The sequence below is a fragment of the Lissotriton helveticus genome, chromosome 9, assembly GCF_964261635.1.
Source record: "Lissotriton helveticus chromosome 9, aLisHel1.1, whole genome shotgun sequence".
NCBI lineage: Eukaryota > Metazoa > Chordata > Amphibia > Caudata > Salamandridae > Lissotriton > Lissotriton helveticus.
Window position 1 is genome coordinate 1,076,139,790 of NC_136070.1, and position 20,219 is coordinate 1,076,160,008.

Here is a 20,219-nt window from a genome sequence, read left to right on the forward strand (position 1 = left end):
TTTCCTAGCTGAGCCTGAGGGCGGGAATCTGAAATGTTCGGCCGGTGTGGACCTGGGCCTTGTGGCAAAGGTGTTAAACGAGCCTTTGGTATGGGCCTGGGTGGGGCAGGGGTCTCGGTACTCACGGTCCGCTGAGCTGAGTTGACTTCGTCCTCGACGTCAGAGTCATCTGCTTCGGAGACTGAGGCCTGTGGAGACTGAGACCTGTTCCTCCTGGACTTGTTCCGGAATGCTGTCAGGCCTGGATGGAAAATGTCCGGAATGGAGCCGCTTCCTCAGGACCTCTCGTGGCGTCGAGCCCGACTATTACGAATGGTCTTCTTAGACTTGAAAGATAGACAAGCCTCATAGGTTTACTCTCGACGATCTGGAGAGAGGAAGAGATTACACACTGGGTGTAGGTCCGAGTGTGGGAATTTAGCACCAAACTGGGGACATTTCTTGAAGGAAGTCCGTTCCATCGACTTCCGTCGGAATCGGCACTGGTAGGCCCAACGGCCCGCGTCAAAGTTTTTAAAAAGTTTTTTCGATTGTAGAAGATGCGCGCCGAGAAAGGGAAACACGATCGAGACAATACCGTCGAGTGGTAAGTGATTGCGCGTCGAAGGGGGTTTCGAGAACGACACCGACCCGGAGGGCAGCAAGTCACATCCGAACCCGATGGCAGAAAAAAAAATCTGGGGATCGAGTCTATGCCCATGCGCACTGTCACCATAAGGAGAAGTCACCTATCTCGTGACTAACAAAACTTCTTTGACAAAAACAAACTGCAAACATCTGAGCCCAGTACCAGATGGCGATCTATGCTAAAGTATACATGCTACAGCTTATATGTCTCGAACATAATATTCACATCAAAGTGATATGAGCTTCATACTTCTCTACCGGAGTGCTTTAATTTTTTTTTTTTTTTTTTTTAATACAATCCCATGAAAAGGGAGAAAAGCAACATTTGAATTTGGAGTTACCAACCAATGAAATAACACTCTTCTACTGTAGGAGAAGACTCCTACTGAGAGGAGATCATGCAACCTTAGATCAAGGACACTTCTTTATAAAAACCTAGTGTCACTTTCAAATCAGGAAACAGAGGGTATCCAGGGCTAAAAAAAAGATAAAAGGTAAAAAAAAGTACACCACAGAAAAACTGTACCCTTAAGAGGAATAGGCCTGAAAAGTGTTCCAGAATTGTCTTATGCATAATAAAAAGCAGAAAGTAGCCCAACTGAAGGATAAGGTTTCTTTTATGTTTTCAGAAACTTTTAAAACAGAGGTGGACGAATCGGCAGTAAGAATAAGTAATATGTTGCCTCAAGGTAACATCCTATGCCAAGGCGCATAACAAAATTGCTTACTGTCACACTGAAGTGGATTGTAACTTGCTCTACACCAGTTACTGTTCTATGTTAAAAGCGAAAAACTGCTACTTCAATGAAGGACGAATACAAAAAAATAGATATTTCACATGCTATGAATGAGGAGGGTACATACAGATCTGGGGAAAAAATAGGAGTGACCAGGTAGAAACATGAACATGGCGGAGGGAAGGGGAAGAGATAATGTGGAAACCCATTTTCAAGAAGGGGTCCTAATGAATAAAGGGGCTTGAGCCCTCATAGATGAGATACCCACTCCAGGGAATTGGCACATCAGAGCACTACAGATGTAGCCAAAAGTTGGGGATGTGGGAAAAGAGGGGGTGATGGTGTGGGCAGCACCTTTAGAAAGGTGAAGGGGGTGACAGCACGGGAGCACCTTCAGGGTTCCAAACAGCTCGTCCTTAATATGGCCGCCTCCAAACTCCTTTTTCACGGTAGCTCTGGTTGCTGCATATAACATCTTCAGTCGTACCTAGAAGCAAAAATATTGACAAATGTAAGGAGAAACTTCAGCAGGAAAGGTACACAGACAAAAAAGATTAAATATCCATTTAAAATATCTAGTAAAGTACAAACCCAACTGTAAGATAAACATGCACTGTACAGTGAAACAGATACACTATGAACAAGTGACTTGCCTTCGGTAATGCCTTATCTGATAGAGACTCTATATAGCCGCAGATTCCTTACCTTAAAATATTGGCTCCGGAAATCTTTATTGAACAGTATTACCTGTGCAGGGACAGACTGGCCGAAGCAGGTACCAGAAGGGTGGGGGCCGGTTTTGGACAGGTGGGGGGCGTTTTTGGTACAGTGACTGGTTTTGCAGCGCCCATTCCGGCTGTGCCCCTGTGCGCCAGTAGGTGGCTTCATTCTGGTAGGCATGGCACTGTCCTCCACACCAGAATGGAGGTGCACAGTGCCTTTATAGGCGCCACTCCAGAGCGCCAATACTTTTTGCAACTTTTCATGCTAGAAGTACGGAGTCACACAGTACTCTGAGCACTGGTGTGGAATACTAGAGCCTTGAAATGGGAAAACCCTGTCCCTAGAAATCCGTTCGGAGAGTGGGGAGGAGGTGGGTCAGTAAGGAATCTGCATTTAAATAGTCTCCACCAGAGAAGGAGTTACTGAAGGTAAGTAACTTGCTTGTCTGTTAGGGACTTCTAGCTGCAAATTCCTTACCTTAGAATATATTCCCAAGCAACACCTCCCCAGAGGTAAATCTGTGAACCAATTTCAGACGTGGAAGTCATTAAGGACCGAATGAGTAAATTGCCCATCCCTATGAACCGGACTGTTCAGGTAGTAGTGCTTGGTAAATGTGTTCAAGGAAGCCCACGGTGCAATTGCCGTAGATGTTCAGGACCAGAACTCCGCATGGTAATGCAGTAGTTGCAGCTTTAGCTCTGGTAGAACGAGCACAAAATCCCTCAGGGCATTGCTTCTTAGCCAATGCGGAAACCTGGATGAACGCCTCCTCAGCGCCCAACATCGCCATCGCCATCGCCATCCCAGACGGCTACAAAATCATCCGGAGGGACCGCACCAACCAGACTGGAGGAGGCATCGCCATCATCCACAGGAACACCATCCGCATCACGACCAACACCGACGACACCCTCGCACCCGCCGAGCACCTGCACTTCCAGAGGCACATCAACCCCAAGACCACACTCAGAGGCACCCTCATCTACAGACCCCCGGGACCACGCACTCAATTCAGCGAGGACATCGCCGACTTCATCAGCCCGCACGCCCTCCCCTCCGCTGAATACATCCTCCTCGGGGACCTCAACTTCCACCTGGAGAACAACAACGACCGCAACACCACCGCCCTGCTGGACAACCTCGCCAACCTCGGACTCAAGCAACTGGTGACCACCCCCACCCACTACGCCGGACACACACTCGACCCGGTCTTCTCATCCAGCAAGGACATCGCCTTCAGCCACGCCACCGGACTCCACTGGACGGACCACAGCTGCGTCCACTTCAGCTTCAGAAAGAACACGATCCACCACCACCAGCAACAGGCTGCACGCCGAAGCTGGAACAAGATCACTGCCGACCAGCTCGCCACTTCCCTGAGCAAGAACCCTCCCACCAGCACAACGAACCCCAGCCAAGCGGCCAACAACCTCACGAAGTGGATCAGCAACTGCGCAGACGACCTGGCCCCTCTGAAGACCCCGCCGAGCAGACCCGGCAGCAAGAAAGCCCCATGGTTCAACGACGAACTCAAGAGCTCCAAGAAGAACTGCAGAGCACTCGAGAAAGCCTGGCGCAGAGACCCAACACCGGACAACATGACTGCCCTCAAGCTCGCCACCCGAAAACACCACCAACTGATCCACGCCACCAAGAAAACTGCATTCAAGGAACGACTGGACAACAACGCACACAATAGCAAGGAACTCTTCAACATCGTTAAAGAGCTCTCCAACCCCAACGCCGGTATCAACGACATCACCCCTTCGCAAGACCTCTGCAACTCCCTCGCCTCCTACTTCCACAACAAGATCGACATACACAACAGCTTCTGCACCCAACCGACGCACGCCACGACCGAACCACCGCCCCCCCACCACCACCCTCCACGCCTGGTCAGCACCGAAGAGACCGTCCGCACGATGAACTCCATCCACTCCGGATCTCCGACCGACCCCTGCCCGCACCACGTCTTCAACAAGGCCGACGCTGTCATCGCACCCCACCTGCGGGACATCATCAACACCTCCTTCGACACCGCCACCTTCCCGGAGAGCTGGAAGCACGCCGAACTCAGCACTCTACTAAAGAAGCCATCAGCCGACCCCACCGACCTCAAGAACTACCGCCCCATCTCGATGCTCCCGTTCCCTGCTAAAGTCATTGAGAAGACCGTCAACAAGCAGCTGGCCGCCTTCCTCGAGACGAACGGATCCCTCGACCTCTCGCAGTCTGGCTTCCGGGCCAACCACAGCACCGAGACCGCCCTGATCGCAGCAACCGATGACATCCGAGCCATGCTCGACAACGGAGAAACAGCGGCCCTCATCCTCCTAGACCTCTCTGCGGCCTTCGACACGGTCTGCCACCGCACCCTAGTGCAGCGCCTCAGCAACGTCGGAATCCAGGAGAAGGCATTGGAGTGGATCATCTCCTTCCTCGCCGGAAGGACACAGAGAGTCCGCCTCCCCCCCCGTTCAGATCAGAAGCCACCGAAGTCATCTGCGGCGTTCCTCAAGGCTCCTCGCTCAGCCCAACTCTCTTCAACGTCTACATGAGCCCCCTCGAAGCCATCGCACGCCAGCACAACCTCAACATCATCTCCTACGCCGACGACACCCAGCTGATCCTCTCCCTCACCAACGACCCCGCCACCGCCAGAGCCAACCTTCACGAAGGGATGAAAGAGGTAGCCGAATGGATGAAGAACAGCCGCCTGAAACTGAACTCGGACAAGACGGAAGTCCTCATCCTGGGATCTTCACCCTCCGCCTGGGACGACTCCTGGTGGCCCCCCGCCCTAGGCAGCGCACCCAAACCAACAGACCACGCACGCAACCTGGGCTTCATCCTGGACTCCTCCCTCTCCATGACCAGACAAGTCAACGCCGTCTCCTCGTCATGCTTCAACATCCTGCGCATGCTACGTAAGATCTTCCGGTGGATCCCCACCGAGACAAGGAAGACGGTCACCCAGGCCCTCGTCACCAGCCGTCTGGACTACGGCAACTCCCTCTACGCCGGAACCACCGCCAAACTCCAGAAGAGACTCTAGCGGATCCAGAACGCCTCAGCACGACTCATCCTGGACATCCCCCGTCGCAACCACATCTCCAAACACCTGAAAGACCTGCACTGGCTACCGGTCAACAAGAGAATCACCTTCCGCCTCCTCACCCACGCACACAAAGCCCTACACAACGAAGGCCCAGGATACCTCAACAACCGCCTCAACTTCTACGCTCCCAAACGCCAGCTTTGATCGACCGGCCACGCCTTCGCCACCGTCCCCCCCTTCCGAAGAGCCACCACAGGAGGAAGGTCCTTTTCCTACCTCGCCGCCAAGACCTGGAACTCCCTCCCGACTCACCTCCGCCTGACCCAGGACCACCTCGCCTTCAGGAAGCAGCTCAAGACCTGGCTGTTCGAGCAGTAGCAGACCCTCCCCCTAGCGTCTTGAGACCCTCCGGGTGAGTAGTGCGCTATATAAATGCTCTGATTGATTGATTGATTGAAACAGAGCACGAGCCATCATGAGATGGTCCTCTTCTGTAAGACCCATCGTTTCTCCGCACCGATAAACCCCACAGAGTTGGACGTCCACTTCGAACTCTTTTGTGCGGTTAAGGCAGAATGACAACGCTCTTTTTGGGTCCAGATGTTGAAGTCACTCCTCTTCCTTAGAGGGAAGAAGTGGAGCGTAAAAAGTAGGCAGAGTGATGGATTGCCCTACATGAAATAGAGGGACCACTTTCAGAGAAAGGAAACTCTTTTACAGGTAGATGGTCAGATAAGGAGGCTTGGATGACGAGGCTTGAAGCTCACTGACCCTCTGGGCAGATCTTATTGCCATTAGGAAGGCTGTCTTGGTAGTAAGGAGCCTTAGAGGAAGTCTTCTTCAATGTCCTGACGTTCTATCAGGACGTTTTCAAAAAAGTGTCTTAGCCGTAAATTCCGCATAAGTTTAAAGAGACTGATCTTAAGTTCAAGGCAAATAGTGTGGCTCGTGGGAACAAAAGAAATACTTTTCTGTTAGGTGTTTAATTCAATGTCAAATAAATGATGACCTGAAATATTTATCACTAAATTTAGCTCCATCCTGTCTTATTCCCCTTGTCCTTCTTCCCTGTAGTGGTGAATCCGTTGTTACTTGTCATTTCCTAGAACAGAGCCATTACATCTGCCAGATTACATTTCTTGTTCTTGAAGTTATTGACAAAAAGGAAGGTAGAGACAATTACAACCATTTACTGCAAAGAGAGAATTTCTGGATCAGATACCTTGATGCACTCAAACCACATGGGATGAATGACAGGATGGAATTTCCATGCTACATATAACTTACATCTCTGTTGACTGATAGACTGACAGTATAGTAGGAGTATGCTTCTTACCAGTATGCATCTGTTCTTGGCATGTAGGGCTGCTGACATTCATATCTGTGCATAGATCGCCGCCTAGTGTGGGGTCCGGATGATTGCACATTGTTGTCCTGGAAGAGTCTTCGAAGTATCACGAGATAGGTGGCTCCTCCCTTGGACTACAGTGCGCATGGGCATCCTCTCCATCCCCAGATTGTTTTTCGCCATTGTGGCAGAGATGGAGTATAGTACAGTAAGAGATGTCCATGCAAAGAGTGAATGCTACAGCTGCGACAGGCACCGGGGAGGCGGGTGGGCTATATGAATGTCAGCAGCCCTACATGCCAAGAACAGATGCATACTGGTAAGTAGCATATTCCATTCGAGGCATGTGGGCTGCTGAATTCATATCTGTGCATAGAATGTATAGCAGTATCTCCCCTAGCGGTGGTTGCCTGTGCCAGCTGCAGCAGTCTGAAAAAGAGTCTTGATAACAGCCTGTCCTACAGCAGCTTGGTGTTTGGAATGTACATCTACACAATAGTGTTTGGTAAATGTATGTATGGTTGACCATGTGGCTGCTCTAAAAATTTTGTGTAAAGGAATATTTCCTAGGAAAGCCATGGATGCCCCTAGTTTGCGTGTAGAATGCGCCCTAGGGGGAACTGTTAATGTGCGTTTTGCTTTTAAATAACATATCTGAATGCACTTAACGATCCATCTGGCTATACCCGATTTTGAAACAGGGTTACTTGTGTTGCGGTGAGAAAACAACAAACAACTGTTTTGTTTTTCGAAATGCCTTAGTTCTATATATAGAGTATAGCAGAGCTCTCTTGACATCTAGCGTATGAAAGGCCCTTTCTGCTACTGTTTGTGGATTTTGAAAGAACACTGGCAGTTCTATTGTCTGATTTATATGAAAATGGGATACCACTTTTGGCATGAATTTAGGGTTTGTTTTGAGAACTACTCTATTTGCATGTACTTGAATGTATGGTTCTTGAATAGTTAGGGCTTGCAGCTCACTAACTCTTCTAAGTGAAGTAATGGCAATAAGGAAAGCCACCTTCCAAGTAAGAAACTGTATTTCGCATGAGTGTAGTGGCTCAAAAGGTGGTCCCATAAGTCTGGTTAAAACGATGTTTAGATTCCAGACTGGTGAAGGTGGGTGCATTGGAGGAATTACTCGTTTAAGTCCTTCCATAAATGCTTTAATTGCTGGCACTCTAAACAGTGAAAGGTGTTGCCTGTTTTGGAGATAAGCTGCTAGCGCCGCTAAATGTATCCTGATGGATGAGTAGGCTAAATTGCAGCGGTGTAGGTGCAAGAGATAGCAAATGATGTTTTGTGTGGAAGCATCTAATGGGTTTATGTCATTGTTTCTGCAGTAAATGACGAAACGATTCCATTTTGCTGCATAGCATGCCCTTGTAGTGGGTTTTCTTGCCTCTTTGATAATATTCATGCAGTCTGGAGACAAGTTTAGGTATCCAAACTCTAGGATTTCAGGAGCCAGATCGCCATGTTCATCTGTTGTGGATCTGGGTGTTGGATTTCTCCATGGCTCTGAGTTAGAAGACTGAGTGTGAGTCGCAGTCTTTGATGAGGCACCACTGACAGTTCTAAAAACGTTGTGTACCATGGTTGCCTTGCCCTTGTGGGAGCAACTAGGATTAGCGTCAGCGAATGTTGGCGCATTTTGCGTGCCACTAGCGGTATTAGTGGAGCTGGGGGAAAAGCGTACGCAAATCTGCCTGACCAGTTCATCCACATCGCATTGCCCTGCGACTGCGGATGTGGGAACCTGGCGGCAAAGTACTGGCATTTTGTGTTTTCGCTTGTGGCAAATAGATCTATCTCCGGGTGTCCCCACTTCCGGAAGAATGGTTGGAGCACATTGGGGTGAATCTCCCATTCGTGCATCTGTGGACTGTGCCTTCTGAGCAGGTCGGCTATTTGATTGTCTTTGCCTGGGAGGTGTACCGCCATGAGGAACATGTTCCTTTGAATGGCCCATTTCCACACACTCTGAGCTAGATGCGATAGCTGTGGGGAATGTGTTCCTCCCTGTTTCGGAATGTAATACATAGCTGTCATGTTGTCCGTCCGGACCAACACAGTCTTGGTGCATAAGTGTTTTTTGAACGCCTTTAGTGCTGAAAAGATCGCCATCAGCTCTAGTAGATTGATGTGCATCTTCTTTTGTTGTATTGTCCATAGACCCTGGAGTGTGTAATGCAGGACATGGGCTCCCCATCCTAGCAGGGATGCGTCCGCCGTCATTACGATTTGTGGGATAGGCTCCTGGAACAGTCGTCCTTTGCAAAGGTTTTGTGGATTCCACCAATGCAGAGAGCTGTTTGCCCGACTGGTCACCAACACTAGGTCTTTTAATTGTCCCTGAGCCTGGTTCCACTGCCGTGCTAGGCACTCCTGTAGCGGACGCATGTGTAGTCTGGCATGAGGGACTATGAATATGCACGAGGCCATCATGCCTATTAGTTGCATAAACACTCGAGCTGGCAATGAGTGTTGTGGTTTGAACCTTTGGATTAGCATTTGCATTCCGTTGATCCGTGCTGCGTTTGGATATGCCTTTGCTGCTAGTGTATCTATTGTTGCTCCCAGGTACTGTTGGACGTGGGAGGGTTGTAGGTGTGACTTTGGGTAGTTTAGCGAGAAGCCTAGACTGTGCAGGAGATGAATGGTCTTTGACATGTGGCTGGCACATTGCTGGGCCGATGGCGCGTGTATTAGCCAATCGTCCAGATATGGGTACACATGAATGTGTTGCCTCCTGAGATGTGCCGCCACTGTTGCTAGGCATATGGTGAACACCCGTGAAGCTGTTGTTACACCGAATGGTAGGACTTTGAACTGGTAGTGCTGTCCTTGAATAGTGAACCTCAGATACTTTCTGTGAGCAGGGAGTATTGGTATATGAAAGTATGCGTCTTTGAGGTCTAGAGTTGCTAGGAAGTCTCCCTAGCGCAGCAGTGGTAAGACGTGTTGCAGAGTGAGCATGTGAAAATGCTCTGATAAAATATACAGGTTGAGGGGCCTGAGGCCAATATTGGTCTGAGAGAACCGTCCTTTTTTGGAATGAGGAAGTATAGTGAGTATACTCCTGTTCCTTGATGTTCGAGTGGGACTGGTTCTATGCCCCCCTTTTGCAGCATACTGATGACCTCTTGCTGCAGTAATGTTATATGTTCCTTTGACATTGGACGGTGTACGGGTGGTATGTTGGGTGGTGTTGATGTGAGTTCTAGGCAATAGCCATGTTGGATAAATTGCCTGACCCACTTGTCTGTAGTGATGTTTAACCAGACTGGCAGGAACTGTTGTATTCTTCCCCCGACCGGTGTTATATGGTCTGGGGGTAGTGCCCAGAAGTCACTGTTTGGTGTTCGTGGAGGATCTATTGACATTGCCTCCACGACCTCTGTCCTTGTTATTATTTCCTCTGTATCCACCCCTGTTTGTGTTTTTATTGTATGTGGATTGCGTATTACTTTTGTATGTGGAGGATTGTTGCGATGTGTTACCTCGCGCTCCTCCTCTATAATTGGAGCGACGAAAAGAGCCTCTGTGTTGTTGGGACTGAAGAGCTCCCATGGACTTTGCAGTCTCCGTGTCCTTTTTCATTTTGTCCAGAATTGAGTCAACTGCTGGACCAAACCAAAAATCTGGATTTATAGGCTGGTTAAGAATTGTGGCCTGTACTTCACTCTTAAATCCAGATATGCGAAGCCATGCATGCCTCCTAAGCAGTACGCTTGTGTTGATAGATCTGGCAGCTGTATCTGCCTGCGTCTAGAGCACACTTAATGGAGGCATTGGTGATGAGCTTTCCCTCCTGTATAAGTTCATCCGCCTGCTCTTTGAAAGGCTCAGGTAAGTGTTGGAGAAGTCCTTCTAAACTGTCATAGTGCGCCCTGTCATATCTGGCCAGCAAGGCTGGAGTATTGGCTATTCTCCATGAGTTTGCTGCTTGAGCTGCCACTCTCTTGCCTGATGCTTCTAAAATCTTTGACTCCTTGTCAGGAGGAGGAGCTTCTCCAGTAGTTTGTGAATTAGCACGCTTTCGTGCGTTGGATACCACCAATGAGTCTAAGGGCAGTTATCCCCTGATGTAAGTAGGGTCTACTGGTGCAGCCCTATACTTCTTCTCTATTCTAGGGTTGATGACACGTGCCCTAGCAGTGTCTTTGAATATGTCATTTGCGTGCTTTAGGACGCCCTTTAACATGAGTGTTTTGACACTTCTTTCTGATGTTGCCAGCGTATCAAATAGAAAATCTTCTTCTAGAGCATCTGAATGCATGTCTACATTATGGTAGAGTGCTGCTCTATCTATTAAAGAGTTAAAAGCCACTGTGTCTTCTGTGGGTGATGGCTTAGCTGGCTATACAGTTGGGTCTGTAATGGGTAGAGCCCCCTCAATGTCTGGCTCAGCACCTACCCCCCCCCCTTCCCATGGCTGTGAATTGGGGTCTACATATGGGTTTTGTGGATATCCAAAACCCACATCTGCGTCCTGATCTTGATCCGGGTTGTAGTCAGAGCGTGCAGGTGAGTATGGGTATGGTGCATATGGAGTAGTAGGCATAGCTGGAGAGATAGGTTGGAAAAGAATAGGAGAGGTTGCACAGTCTCTCTTCTTTTTGAGTGGAATTCTAGAAAAGTCTTCAGCAGACACTGGTCTTTTCTTTTTTGTATAAACAGTCACTTTCCCAGTATTTGGGTCAATATATAGCTTGGCCTGATCTTCTGTGGAGGGGTCTGGATGGATGATCTCCTCTTCCACAGTCTTTTGCCGTGGTGCCGTAGTTTTAGGTTTGACCTTCTTTGGTTCGATGCCTTTAAATCGGTTCAACCACTTTTGGTGCCTGGATCGGTTTTTGAGGCTTTCCGACAGGTTTTGTCGGTCCGACGTCTTTTACAGGCTGCACCACTTTTTTCGGACCGATCGGTTTAGTCGGTTCGGCAACTTTTTTCGGCTGTAGAGGTGTCCTCGGAGCCTGCGGCTTTGGCTCGATGCCCTTCTTTGGATCGATGGGCTTCGGCTCGACCGCTTTCGGTTGGTCTACCTTCGGTTTCGCTTTCGGTTCGACCGCCTTGGGCGTAGCCCTTTTGCCTTCGTCGACAGGCTTCTTTACTTTTTCGGCAGTTGAACTCGATTTGGTTGATTCGGCGGCCTTTGGCTTCGAAGGTTTATATGGAACGGTGGCCTTCGGCTCGGCGCCCTTTGGGTTTATCACCTTCGGTTCGACGACGTTCGGTCCGAAGACTGTCGTGTCGATGAGTTTCGGTTTCGATTGAACCGGCCTTGGATTACGTGTCTCAGAAGGCTCTTTTTGTATGTTCTTAGCCGGGCGGTATGGCGGGGCTATAGAACCAGTATTTAGATCTTGGCTAAGGCCTGTTGGGGATGCCTCGACCTGAGTCTCTGATATTGGTGTAGTATCTGTATGGGGCGGTGTACTCGCGGTTCGCCCTCCGTTGTCATCGGAGTCGTCTTCGATGTCTTGAACGTATTCTTCAACATCGACAATTTGTTCTTCCTCGTCGATATAATATTCAGAGTCGTGCTCGGAGTATTGATCTTCCTCTTGATCTGAGTCTTCTGCGTCAACTATTTCTTCCTCATCGTCAAAGATATTCTCGGGCTCCGGTGCCGACCTCTGCATTTCTTGCCTTGCCGCCCGCCGATTCCGGATCGTCTTTTTGGACCGGAACTGGGCACAACCTAGGCAATTATCTTCATTATGATCTGGTGATAAACATTTGTTGCACACGGGATGCTTATCTGTGTGCGGGAACTTGGAGTTGCACTGCGGGCAATATTTGAATGGGCTTCGTTCCATCGACCGTCGGTCCACGTGGCGTCGAGAAGGCCTAACGTAACGGCCCGATTCGACGACTGGAGTGCAAGCAAATGGTGAAGAAAGCTTATCGGTACCGATCGAAAACAATACCGACGAATCCGAAGGTCTTTTGGGCTTTTTGAAAAGTTTATTTAGATTCCGAACTTGGAGTGCTGGAAAGTACATCCGAACCCAATGGCGGAAAAAAACAATCTGGGATGGAGAGGATGCCCATGCGCACTGTAGTCCAAGGGAGGAGCCACCTATCTTGTGATACTTCGAAGACTCTTCCAGGACAACAATGTGCAATCATCTGGACCCAACACTAGGCGGCGATCTATGCACAGATATAAATTCAGCAGCCCACATGCCTCGAACACTCATTACACTAATTGACTTCATTTGTATATTTGACATAGTCTGTATTTTTGATGGCGATTATTTTCATACAATTGGCAATGACCCCATTTACAGATGCAACTCATTGTTTTTGGAAGAGAGAAACCATTTTAGTATTTTGTTCCATTGTACTAAATATTTGTATTGAATTTTCATTGTTATTTTGCACTAGAACATTTATTTACGCACATACTCTTCCTTAATTCCACAGGTTTGAGTTGTTTTACTTTACATTTTAATACGGCCGCAATCAGTGACTTCCAATCACGCACACTTGGGTGTAGTCCTATTTCATTTTCTTATTTTGAGAAACCGGTGATAAGATGAACACCGTCGCACCGCGTTTCATTCTAATTGACATTAACTGCATGCCGCTTTGGAGAACTGAAAGTGCAGACTGAGAAGCACGCTATTTTCAGAGCACGAGTGAGTATTAACAATACGGAATATGGCGAACGCCGGGCTTTAAACAGCATGCCGGTTTAGTGAATTTCCCTTTTCTTGTGAGACACCAAAGGCTACTTGTGTTTATTAACGGGCATTTGTAAATCCACTTATTTGCGTTTACAACTACTTTCTTTGACTTGGGATCACAATCTCGTCTTTTCGATTAAGTGGCGATACTCAGGTTTATTAATGGGCATTTGTAAATTCACTTTGTTTCGTTCACAATTACCGTTATTATCTTGGGATCACAACCTTTTTCTCCATCACGTGACAATCTGGGAACTGGACTATTTCTATCACATTGTGTAATTTCATCTCGTTTGGAGTTACACGCTCACTCGTTTATACATCATTAGTTAGTTGAGAACGTGGCATGTATATTCACAAGGAATCACTTAGTAACTTTTGTTGCAGCACACATATATTTCTATCGTACTTTAAATATATTGGCACGCTAACGGATAATGGCTAATTTGCCTTACCTTACCTAGGTTACCACAATGATTGCATGGAAGCATGGGATCATCATATACCACGCCCATTTTATCAGAACTATACCACACTTTTCCTACTTTTTGTTCAGTACTTATTGGAAGGATTCCTCATTGTATTTCATTTTATTTATGTTATAGATTTATCCCCTGATGAAGGGCGAAATGCCCAAAATGCATTGGGATACTTAAAACTGAGAAGGCCATATTAATGCATTTCAGATGATTCTGCTGTCAACTTGGAACTATGGATTGAATTTGAAATTCATATGATTTTGTGAAAAGAAATAATAAATATACAAGACACTCTACAACGAATCTTGGATTATCTTCTTTATTTTGAATTAACTTGAATAAGACCCCACACAGGGTTTGGATTGTGCCCAGGGGGTCTCACCCTATTGTGGGTTTGCTATTCGTTTTTTCTGTACACCAGGCCACAAATTTTGCCGGCAGGCATAAAGCATCTTGGTGGGGGGACACCTGGCTGCCAAAATAACATCACAGACTTCGGGAAGAAGGTTGATATCAGTCAACTGTCGCCGCTCAATCTCCACGCAAGAAGGTGGAGCGTTAACAGGGTTGAGTGGAGAACTCTCACCTGCTGCTGTGACTGAAGATCCTCCCGTAAGTGCAGCCCAATCAAAGGATCGATGTTCATGCTCAACAGCTAGGGATACCAGACTATGTGCCCATTACAGAGCCACAAGGAAGACTTGGGCCTGGTCGTTCTTGACCTTTTGGAGAACTCTGGGCAGGAGTGGTGTGGGCAGAAAGACGTACAGGAGGACTGAACTCCACTGGAGAGGAAAAGAGTCGCCGAGTGAGTGCTGCCTTAGAAATTCCAGCATGCAGCACTGCTGACATTGCGCAAATTCATCGGTAGTAAACAGATCTTACAAATGCTCTTCCCACTGCTGAAAGAGACCTTACACCACCTCCGGATGGTCACGTCATTTGTGATCCGCGTGGCATATGCGGCTAAGTTCATCCGCTCTGGCAATCAGGGAACCCGACAGATATTGAACCTCCATGGATATGCCCTACTGTTCCAGCCATGCCCAGAGATATTGGACCTCTTGACGGAGGGTCCACGACCCCACCCCGCCCTGTTAGTTGCAGTGTCATATGGCTGTGGTGTTGTCCGTTAAAACTTGCACTAGCCTTCCCAGGATGGATGGTAGAAAAGCTTTCAATGACAATCGGATCGCTCGGAGCTCTAACAGGTTGATGTGGAGTCGAATTCCACCAGAGACTTCTGCTCTCCACATCTCGCAGATGGCTTCTTCATCCCAGGAATGATGCATCTGTCACTACTGTCAGATATGGTTGGGGAAGTGGGAGAGGGCTGCCGCTGACCCAATGTGCTCGTAGGCCACCACCACAGGCCCTTTGCAACGCCCTCCGAGATCTGACCATGACAGAGAGATTGCCCTGATACTGCACCCCTGGAACTTCAGGTCCCATTCCAGGGCCCACATATGCCAACAGGCATGTGTCACAAGCAGATTGCAGGAGGCCATGAGTCCCAGAAGCCTCAGTGTCAGTCTCACCAAAATCCAGGCTAGAACATTGGTATCCAAACCTGAATATCCTAGACTCGCCATTCAGGAGGATAAACCCGAAACTGCACCGCGACCAGAATCACTCATATAAAAGAAAGCGTCTGAGAGGGAGTCGGTGGAACTTCGGCATGTTGATCTTGTTCTCAAGCAAATGCAGGAGGTCCGCTGTACTCTGGAGGTGGGCGCAGTAGCCTGGAGTGAGCTCACCTTCAACAGCCAGTCGTCGAGATAGGGGAAAAATGGCACCCCTGATTTCCGCAGATGAGCTACAACCACTGCCATCACATTGGTGAATGCCCGAGGGGTGCTGATGAGGCCAAAGGGGAGCACAGCGAACTGAAAGTGCTTGTGGCACACCGTGAATTACAGGTTGAGTATGGGACTAAGGCCTTCTTGGGCATCAGAAAGCAGCGGGAATAGCAACCACGCCCCACTGCTGCCACCAGCACACTCAACGGCTCCTTTGGCCAGAAGGGCCATCACTTCCTGCCGAAGAAGGGATAAGTGGTTCTCTTTCAGTCTCTCGTAAGACGATGGCCTGGAGGGGAGGGAGTTGCCCCTTCAGATAATCTGCAAAATCCGTCTGTCTGATGTTAATGACTGTCAGTGGGGCTGGTCATGCTGCTGCCCACTAGGTGCCCATGATGTTGGAGGCTGCGACACCTGGGGGGGGGGGGTGGACTGACCAGACTGCTGGATACCCAACAACCAGGACCAGTAGGTACTGTGACCACGGCCACGCAGAAGTTGGGAACTCGTATACAACGCTGTGACTGGGCGGGAAAGGACGCAGATGTATGCCCCACGAAGGGTAGATTGAGGGTGAATTAGGGGCCATGGAACGGCCCAAGGACCTGGCCATATCCCTGCTGTTCTTAAAGTGCTTCAGTGCCAAATCCGTCTTGTCTCCGAAGAGACAAGAGCCGAAGGACATTTCCATTAGTGATGACTGGATATCCCCAGAGTAATACTCAACCAGGTGTGGTGCTGCAGGCCCACTGTCAATGAAAGCACTCTGCCTACTGAGTGGGTGGTGTCTAGACCACATAAAATGGTGAACTTCGCTGCATCCCTCCAATCGGCAAGAACCTGGCAGAGCATAGCCCACGCCTCCTCCGGGACCATATGCAGCACTTGCGCAACCGTATCGCACAGAGCATGGGAATAGTGGCCCAAAAGGCATGTGGTGTCCAACGACCACAATACCATGTTGTTGGAAGAAAACTTTTTTTTTGCCTTAATTGTCCAGCCTCTTGGACTCCCGATTCAACGGTGCGTTTGGGAATATGCTAGGATTTACGTGTAAAGTGGAGGCTTGGACCACCAAGCTCCTTGGAGTAAGGTGTTCCATGAGGAATTGGGGTTGCCCGGATTGAGCAGCGGGCAATTGTCTTGTTCACAGGAGACCTTGTGTTGGGCTTTGACCAAGTCCCAAGCCGGACATCAGTAAGTGCTTCATTAAATGGGAGAAGTGGTTCTGAAGGGGACACTCCAGACTGATGCACTTCCATCAAGACATTAGTCTTGACTGCCTTAGAGGGCAAGCTAAGGTTAGCACCTCAGCTGCCATCCGCACCTCCATAGCGAATGAAGCTCCCTCCATCATAGCCATGGTGGAGAGTCCACTGGCTTTACCTAGATCCTCGCACCAGTCCAAGGAATCATAAGGTTGGTATTCCTCTGGGTCGAGCGACCCATCCCATTCCTTTCCAAGTGCTAGCCCATAGGAATAGGGTTGGGGCTCTGGCATGGAAGGCATGGCTCAAGTCGGCGCTGGAGTCGGTGTCGGGCAACGCCCCTGCGGCTTAGTGTTGGGATGTAAATGTGGTGTGCTGCGCCAATCGAGATCCATCTGTGAGGCTCAACTGGTGCCGGAGCCACCAGCGGGGATCCAGTAGTAGCCCCTTCCCGAACAAGCAGGGCATGAAGGTGTGCCAGAGGGAACAAACTAACCAAATATGAGGTGCATAGCCTCATAAAACTCTCAATTGGGCGAAGGTCACTCCAGCTCTTGGAAACACGGGGGAGCGGGGAGCTGGCCTAGGCACTGACTCAACCACAGAGCCAGGCCTTGAGTGACGCTCCTCCGCCAAGTCATCCAACGGATAAGAAGTCGAAGCATGCATCGACTACTTCTTGTGGCAGGACTTCCCCCAAATGACCCAACGCTTAGAGTGCGAAGAGCTTCTCAGACTCCGCGACGACTTCCCGGACCTTCGCCTCGATCTGATGCTTGGCACCGTGATCGAGCAGGCCTTCTGGTTGTGGTCACGTTCGAGGCACCACAGTCATACAAAGTCAATCAAGAAATCAAGCGGTGACAGATGCCGCAGGGCTTGAAGCCAGCCATCTTGGATGACATATCCTACAACATCAAGAGGAAAAAAACTTCAAAACACTTTGACAAAATGTCAAAAAAGGTAGTCAGAAAATTACTAGGGGTAACTCTGCACTGACTGGCATGGAAAAAAAACCAGCTGGGGTGGTGTCCGGCACGGACCACGCCAACTATGCCATGCAGAGCAGAACGACACCACCTAACGGCAACTGCTCAAGAAACATTTCCAGATCTACTATGACATTTGGGGATAATTCTAAGGTAAGGAATGTGCAGCTAGAAGTCTGTCAAATAAATATGTGCAGCAGAAATATAAACCGCTGCACAAAGACGTTAATAAATGCAATCTGAAAAGACATGGAAAAGTGTTATAACTCATTTATATACATTACAATGACACCCCAAAGACTAAGAAATTCAATTCAATTGGAAAATTAATCATGGTTTTTTTGGACATGTTCTAAACCAGGGGTATCAAAAGCTTGTAGTTGCCACTCAGATATAGGTCACAAAAATGTAATAATGCCAAAATATAATTTCCCACGGTAAGTATAAATATACTACTCTAAATCTGCATCTTCGTGCCTTGAAGATATAAATGTAATGTTTCAAAATAAATAATGGGAGTTAAGAACATAAATAAATAAAACTATACTTCTCTTTATATACTTATCTTCATGAGACTGTAGTAGTATATATTGTGTACACAGTATATTGGCTGAATTATATTTAAAATTCAATATTGTATTAGAACATTGGAATGTTGAGAGCTCCATTGAAAACAATGGAGTGCTCAGGACTTCTAATGGTCGGTAGAAGCCCGGAGCTCCAACATTCCGATGTTTGTTGTGAACACAGACCTCAGGGAGCCTGAGGGCATTCGAGTCCCCTCAGGTTCACGGAGGCCTTTATTTATTTGTTAGAACAGTCTGACCTCTAGTGGCAGAATGTTCTACTAGCCTTAGAGCCCTCCATAGCAGGCTCTACCAGCCATTAAAGCCCTTGGAGCGGGCATTTAATCAATCAATCAATCAAGCATTTGAAGGGCGCACTACTCACCCCGAGGGTCTCAAGGCGCTAAGGGGGGGGTGGGAGGGGGAGCTGCTACTGCTCGAACAGCCAGATCTTGAGGAGTCTCCTGAAGGTCAGCAGGTCCTGGGTCTGACGCAGGTGGATGGGGAGGGTGTTCCAAGTCTTGCGGCGAGGTGGGAGAAGGATCTGCCGCCGGTGGTCGTTCACGGATGCGTGGAACAGTGGCGAGGGCGAGGTCAGCAGTGTTGTAGTCTTTGTATAGTGTAGGGTACTGTTGTAGGGTTTAGAGTAGTATCAGGGGTCACGCAGGGTAGTGTTAGGGAGTGGGGACAGGACTGGGGCTATGGGCAGTGTCGTGCAGGGGGAAGTGATTTAGTGTTTAGGGTAGTGTAGTGGTGTTTTAGTAGTGTAGGGTAGTGTATGTTTGAGGGTATTGGTAGTGTTTTTAACTTTGGGATGTGTAGTGTATTTGTATGTAGTGTTGGGTTTTATTATTACAAGGCAAGTTTTTAGTTTGCATACATTAACACTTTCAATGTAATGATATGCGAACTAAAAACTTGCCTAGTAAAGGTTTTTGCTAAGAAAGAACCGCGTAGTAATGGCATGCTAACTAATTGCATGCGAAATAACGAGTCACATTCGTGCGGAGGCGTTCTGTATGCGTTGAAGCTTTTCCGGAGTTTGGCCATGGTTCCCGCATAGAGGGCCTGGGTGACCGTCCTTCTGGTTCCGGTGGGGATCCATCTGTAGATCTTGCGAAGCATGCGGAGGGTTTTGAAGCAGGAGGAGGAGAGGCGTTGACTTGCTGGGTCATTGACAGTGATGAGTCCAAGATGAACCCCAGACTTACCTTATCTGCAGAATGAAAGTGGTTTTATGTCTAACACTATAGCAACAGTGAAAGCGGGTAACATTTCTCCTCTTGCTGATTAAAAAAATATATTTAACCAAAACGCAAGTTCATTTGAAACCAAATAAAACAAGCATTGGCATAGCCTTTGGGACCTTGTAAGTGTTTAGTTACACATGTTAAATATAACTCCATAATAATACATACAGTAGTCTTTCAAGGCTAGCGCTCTAGCACTTTTCAGGGCAGTGTTCATCCCCTCTTTTCCCTAGAGTGCCCAGGAAAGGGGGGGTGGGGGGGGAGGAAGGGGCGTGTGGTCTCGTTTTTCCTCTTCCACATTATATTCTGAATCCCAGGTGCTACCCTCACTAGGGAAGTGTACAGGCCTACATCCCTGCTTCCACCTTACCCCAACTGAGGTCCTCACTGCGCTCCTCACTAAGCACCTCGTACTGCGCCTTGGCAGTCGCAGATGGGGATGGCTCCCGGGTGCAGCAACTTTTTCTTCTTTGCAGTTCGTGCTGGTAAGCCGGTAAGCCGGTAAAGCAGGGGCGTACCTACAGGTTGCTTCTTGACTTGTTTCCAAGCCCCACCACTGGTAGCGAGGACTCCACCGACACGGAGATGGCCTGAATAGTCTTGATAAGGTTGGATCCTCCTGGTGACAACCCTAACAGTCACAATAGCCCCCTCCAAGGCACACAGAGGTCACAGACGCAGGTGACCACACGCTGTTGCATGGGCGATGGCCCACAATCTCTACTGCACAG

The 20,219-nt window shown here is 48.6% G+C and overlaps 1 protein-coding gene across 2 annotated transcripts in view; it reads right to left on the minus strand.

Annotated features, from left to right (window-relative positions):
• The window catches only part of TWF2 (twinfilin actin binding protein 2), a 266,779-nt gene that overhangs the window by 144,142 nt on the left and 102,418 nt on the right, over positions 1 to 20,219 (minus strand). For both annotated transcript variants that reach the window (XM_078661460.1, XM_078661461.1), the window contains exon 4: positions 1,756 to 1,851. In XM_078661460.1, the coding sequence (XP_078517586.1) occupies positions 1,756 to 1,851 (96 nt within the window). The remainder of the gene's footprint in view (positions 1 to 1,755; positions 1,852 to 20,219) is intronic.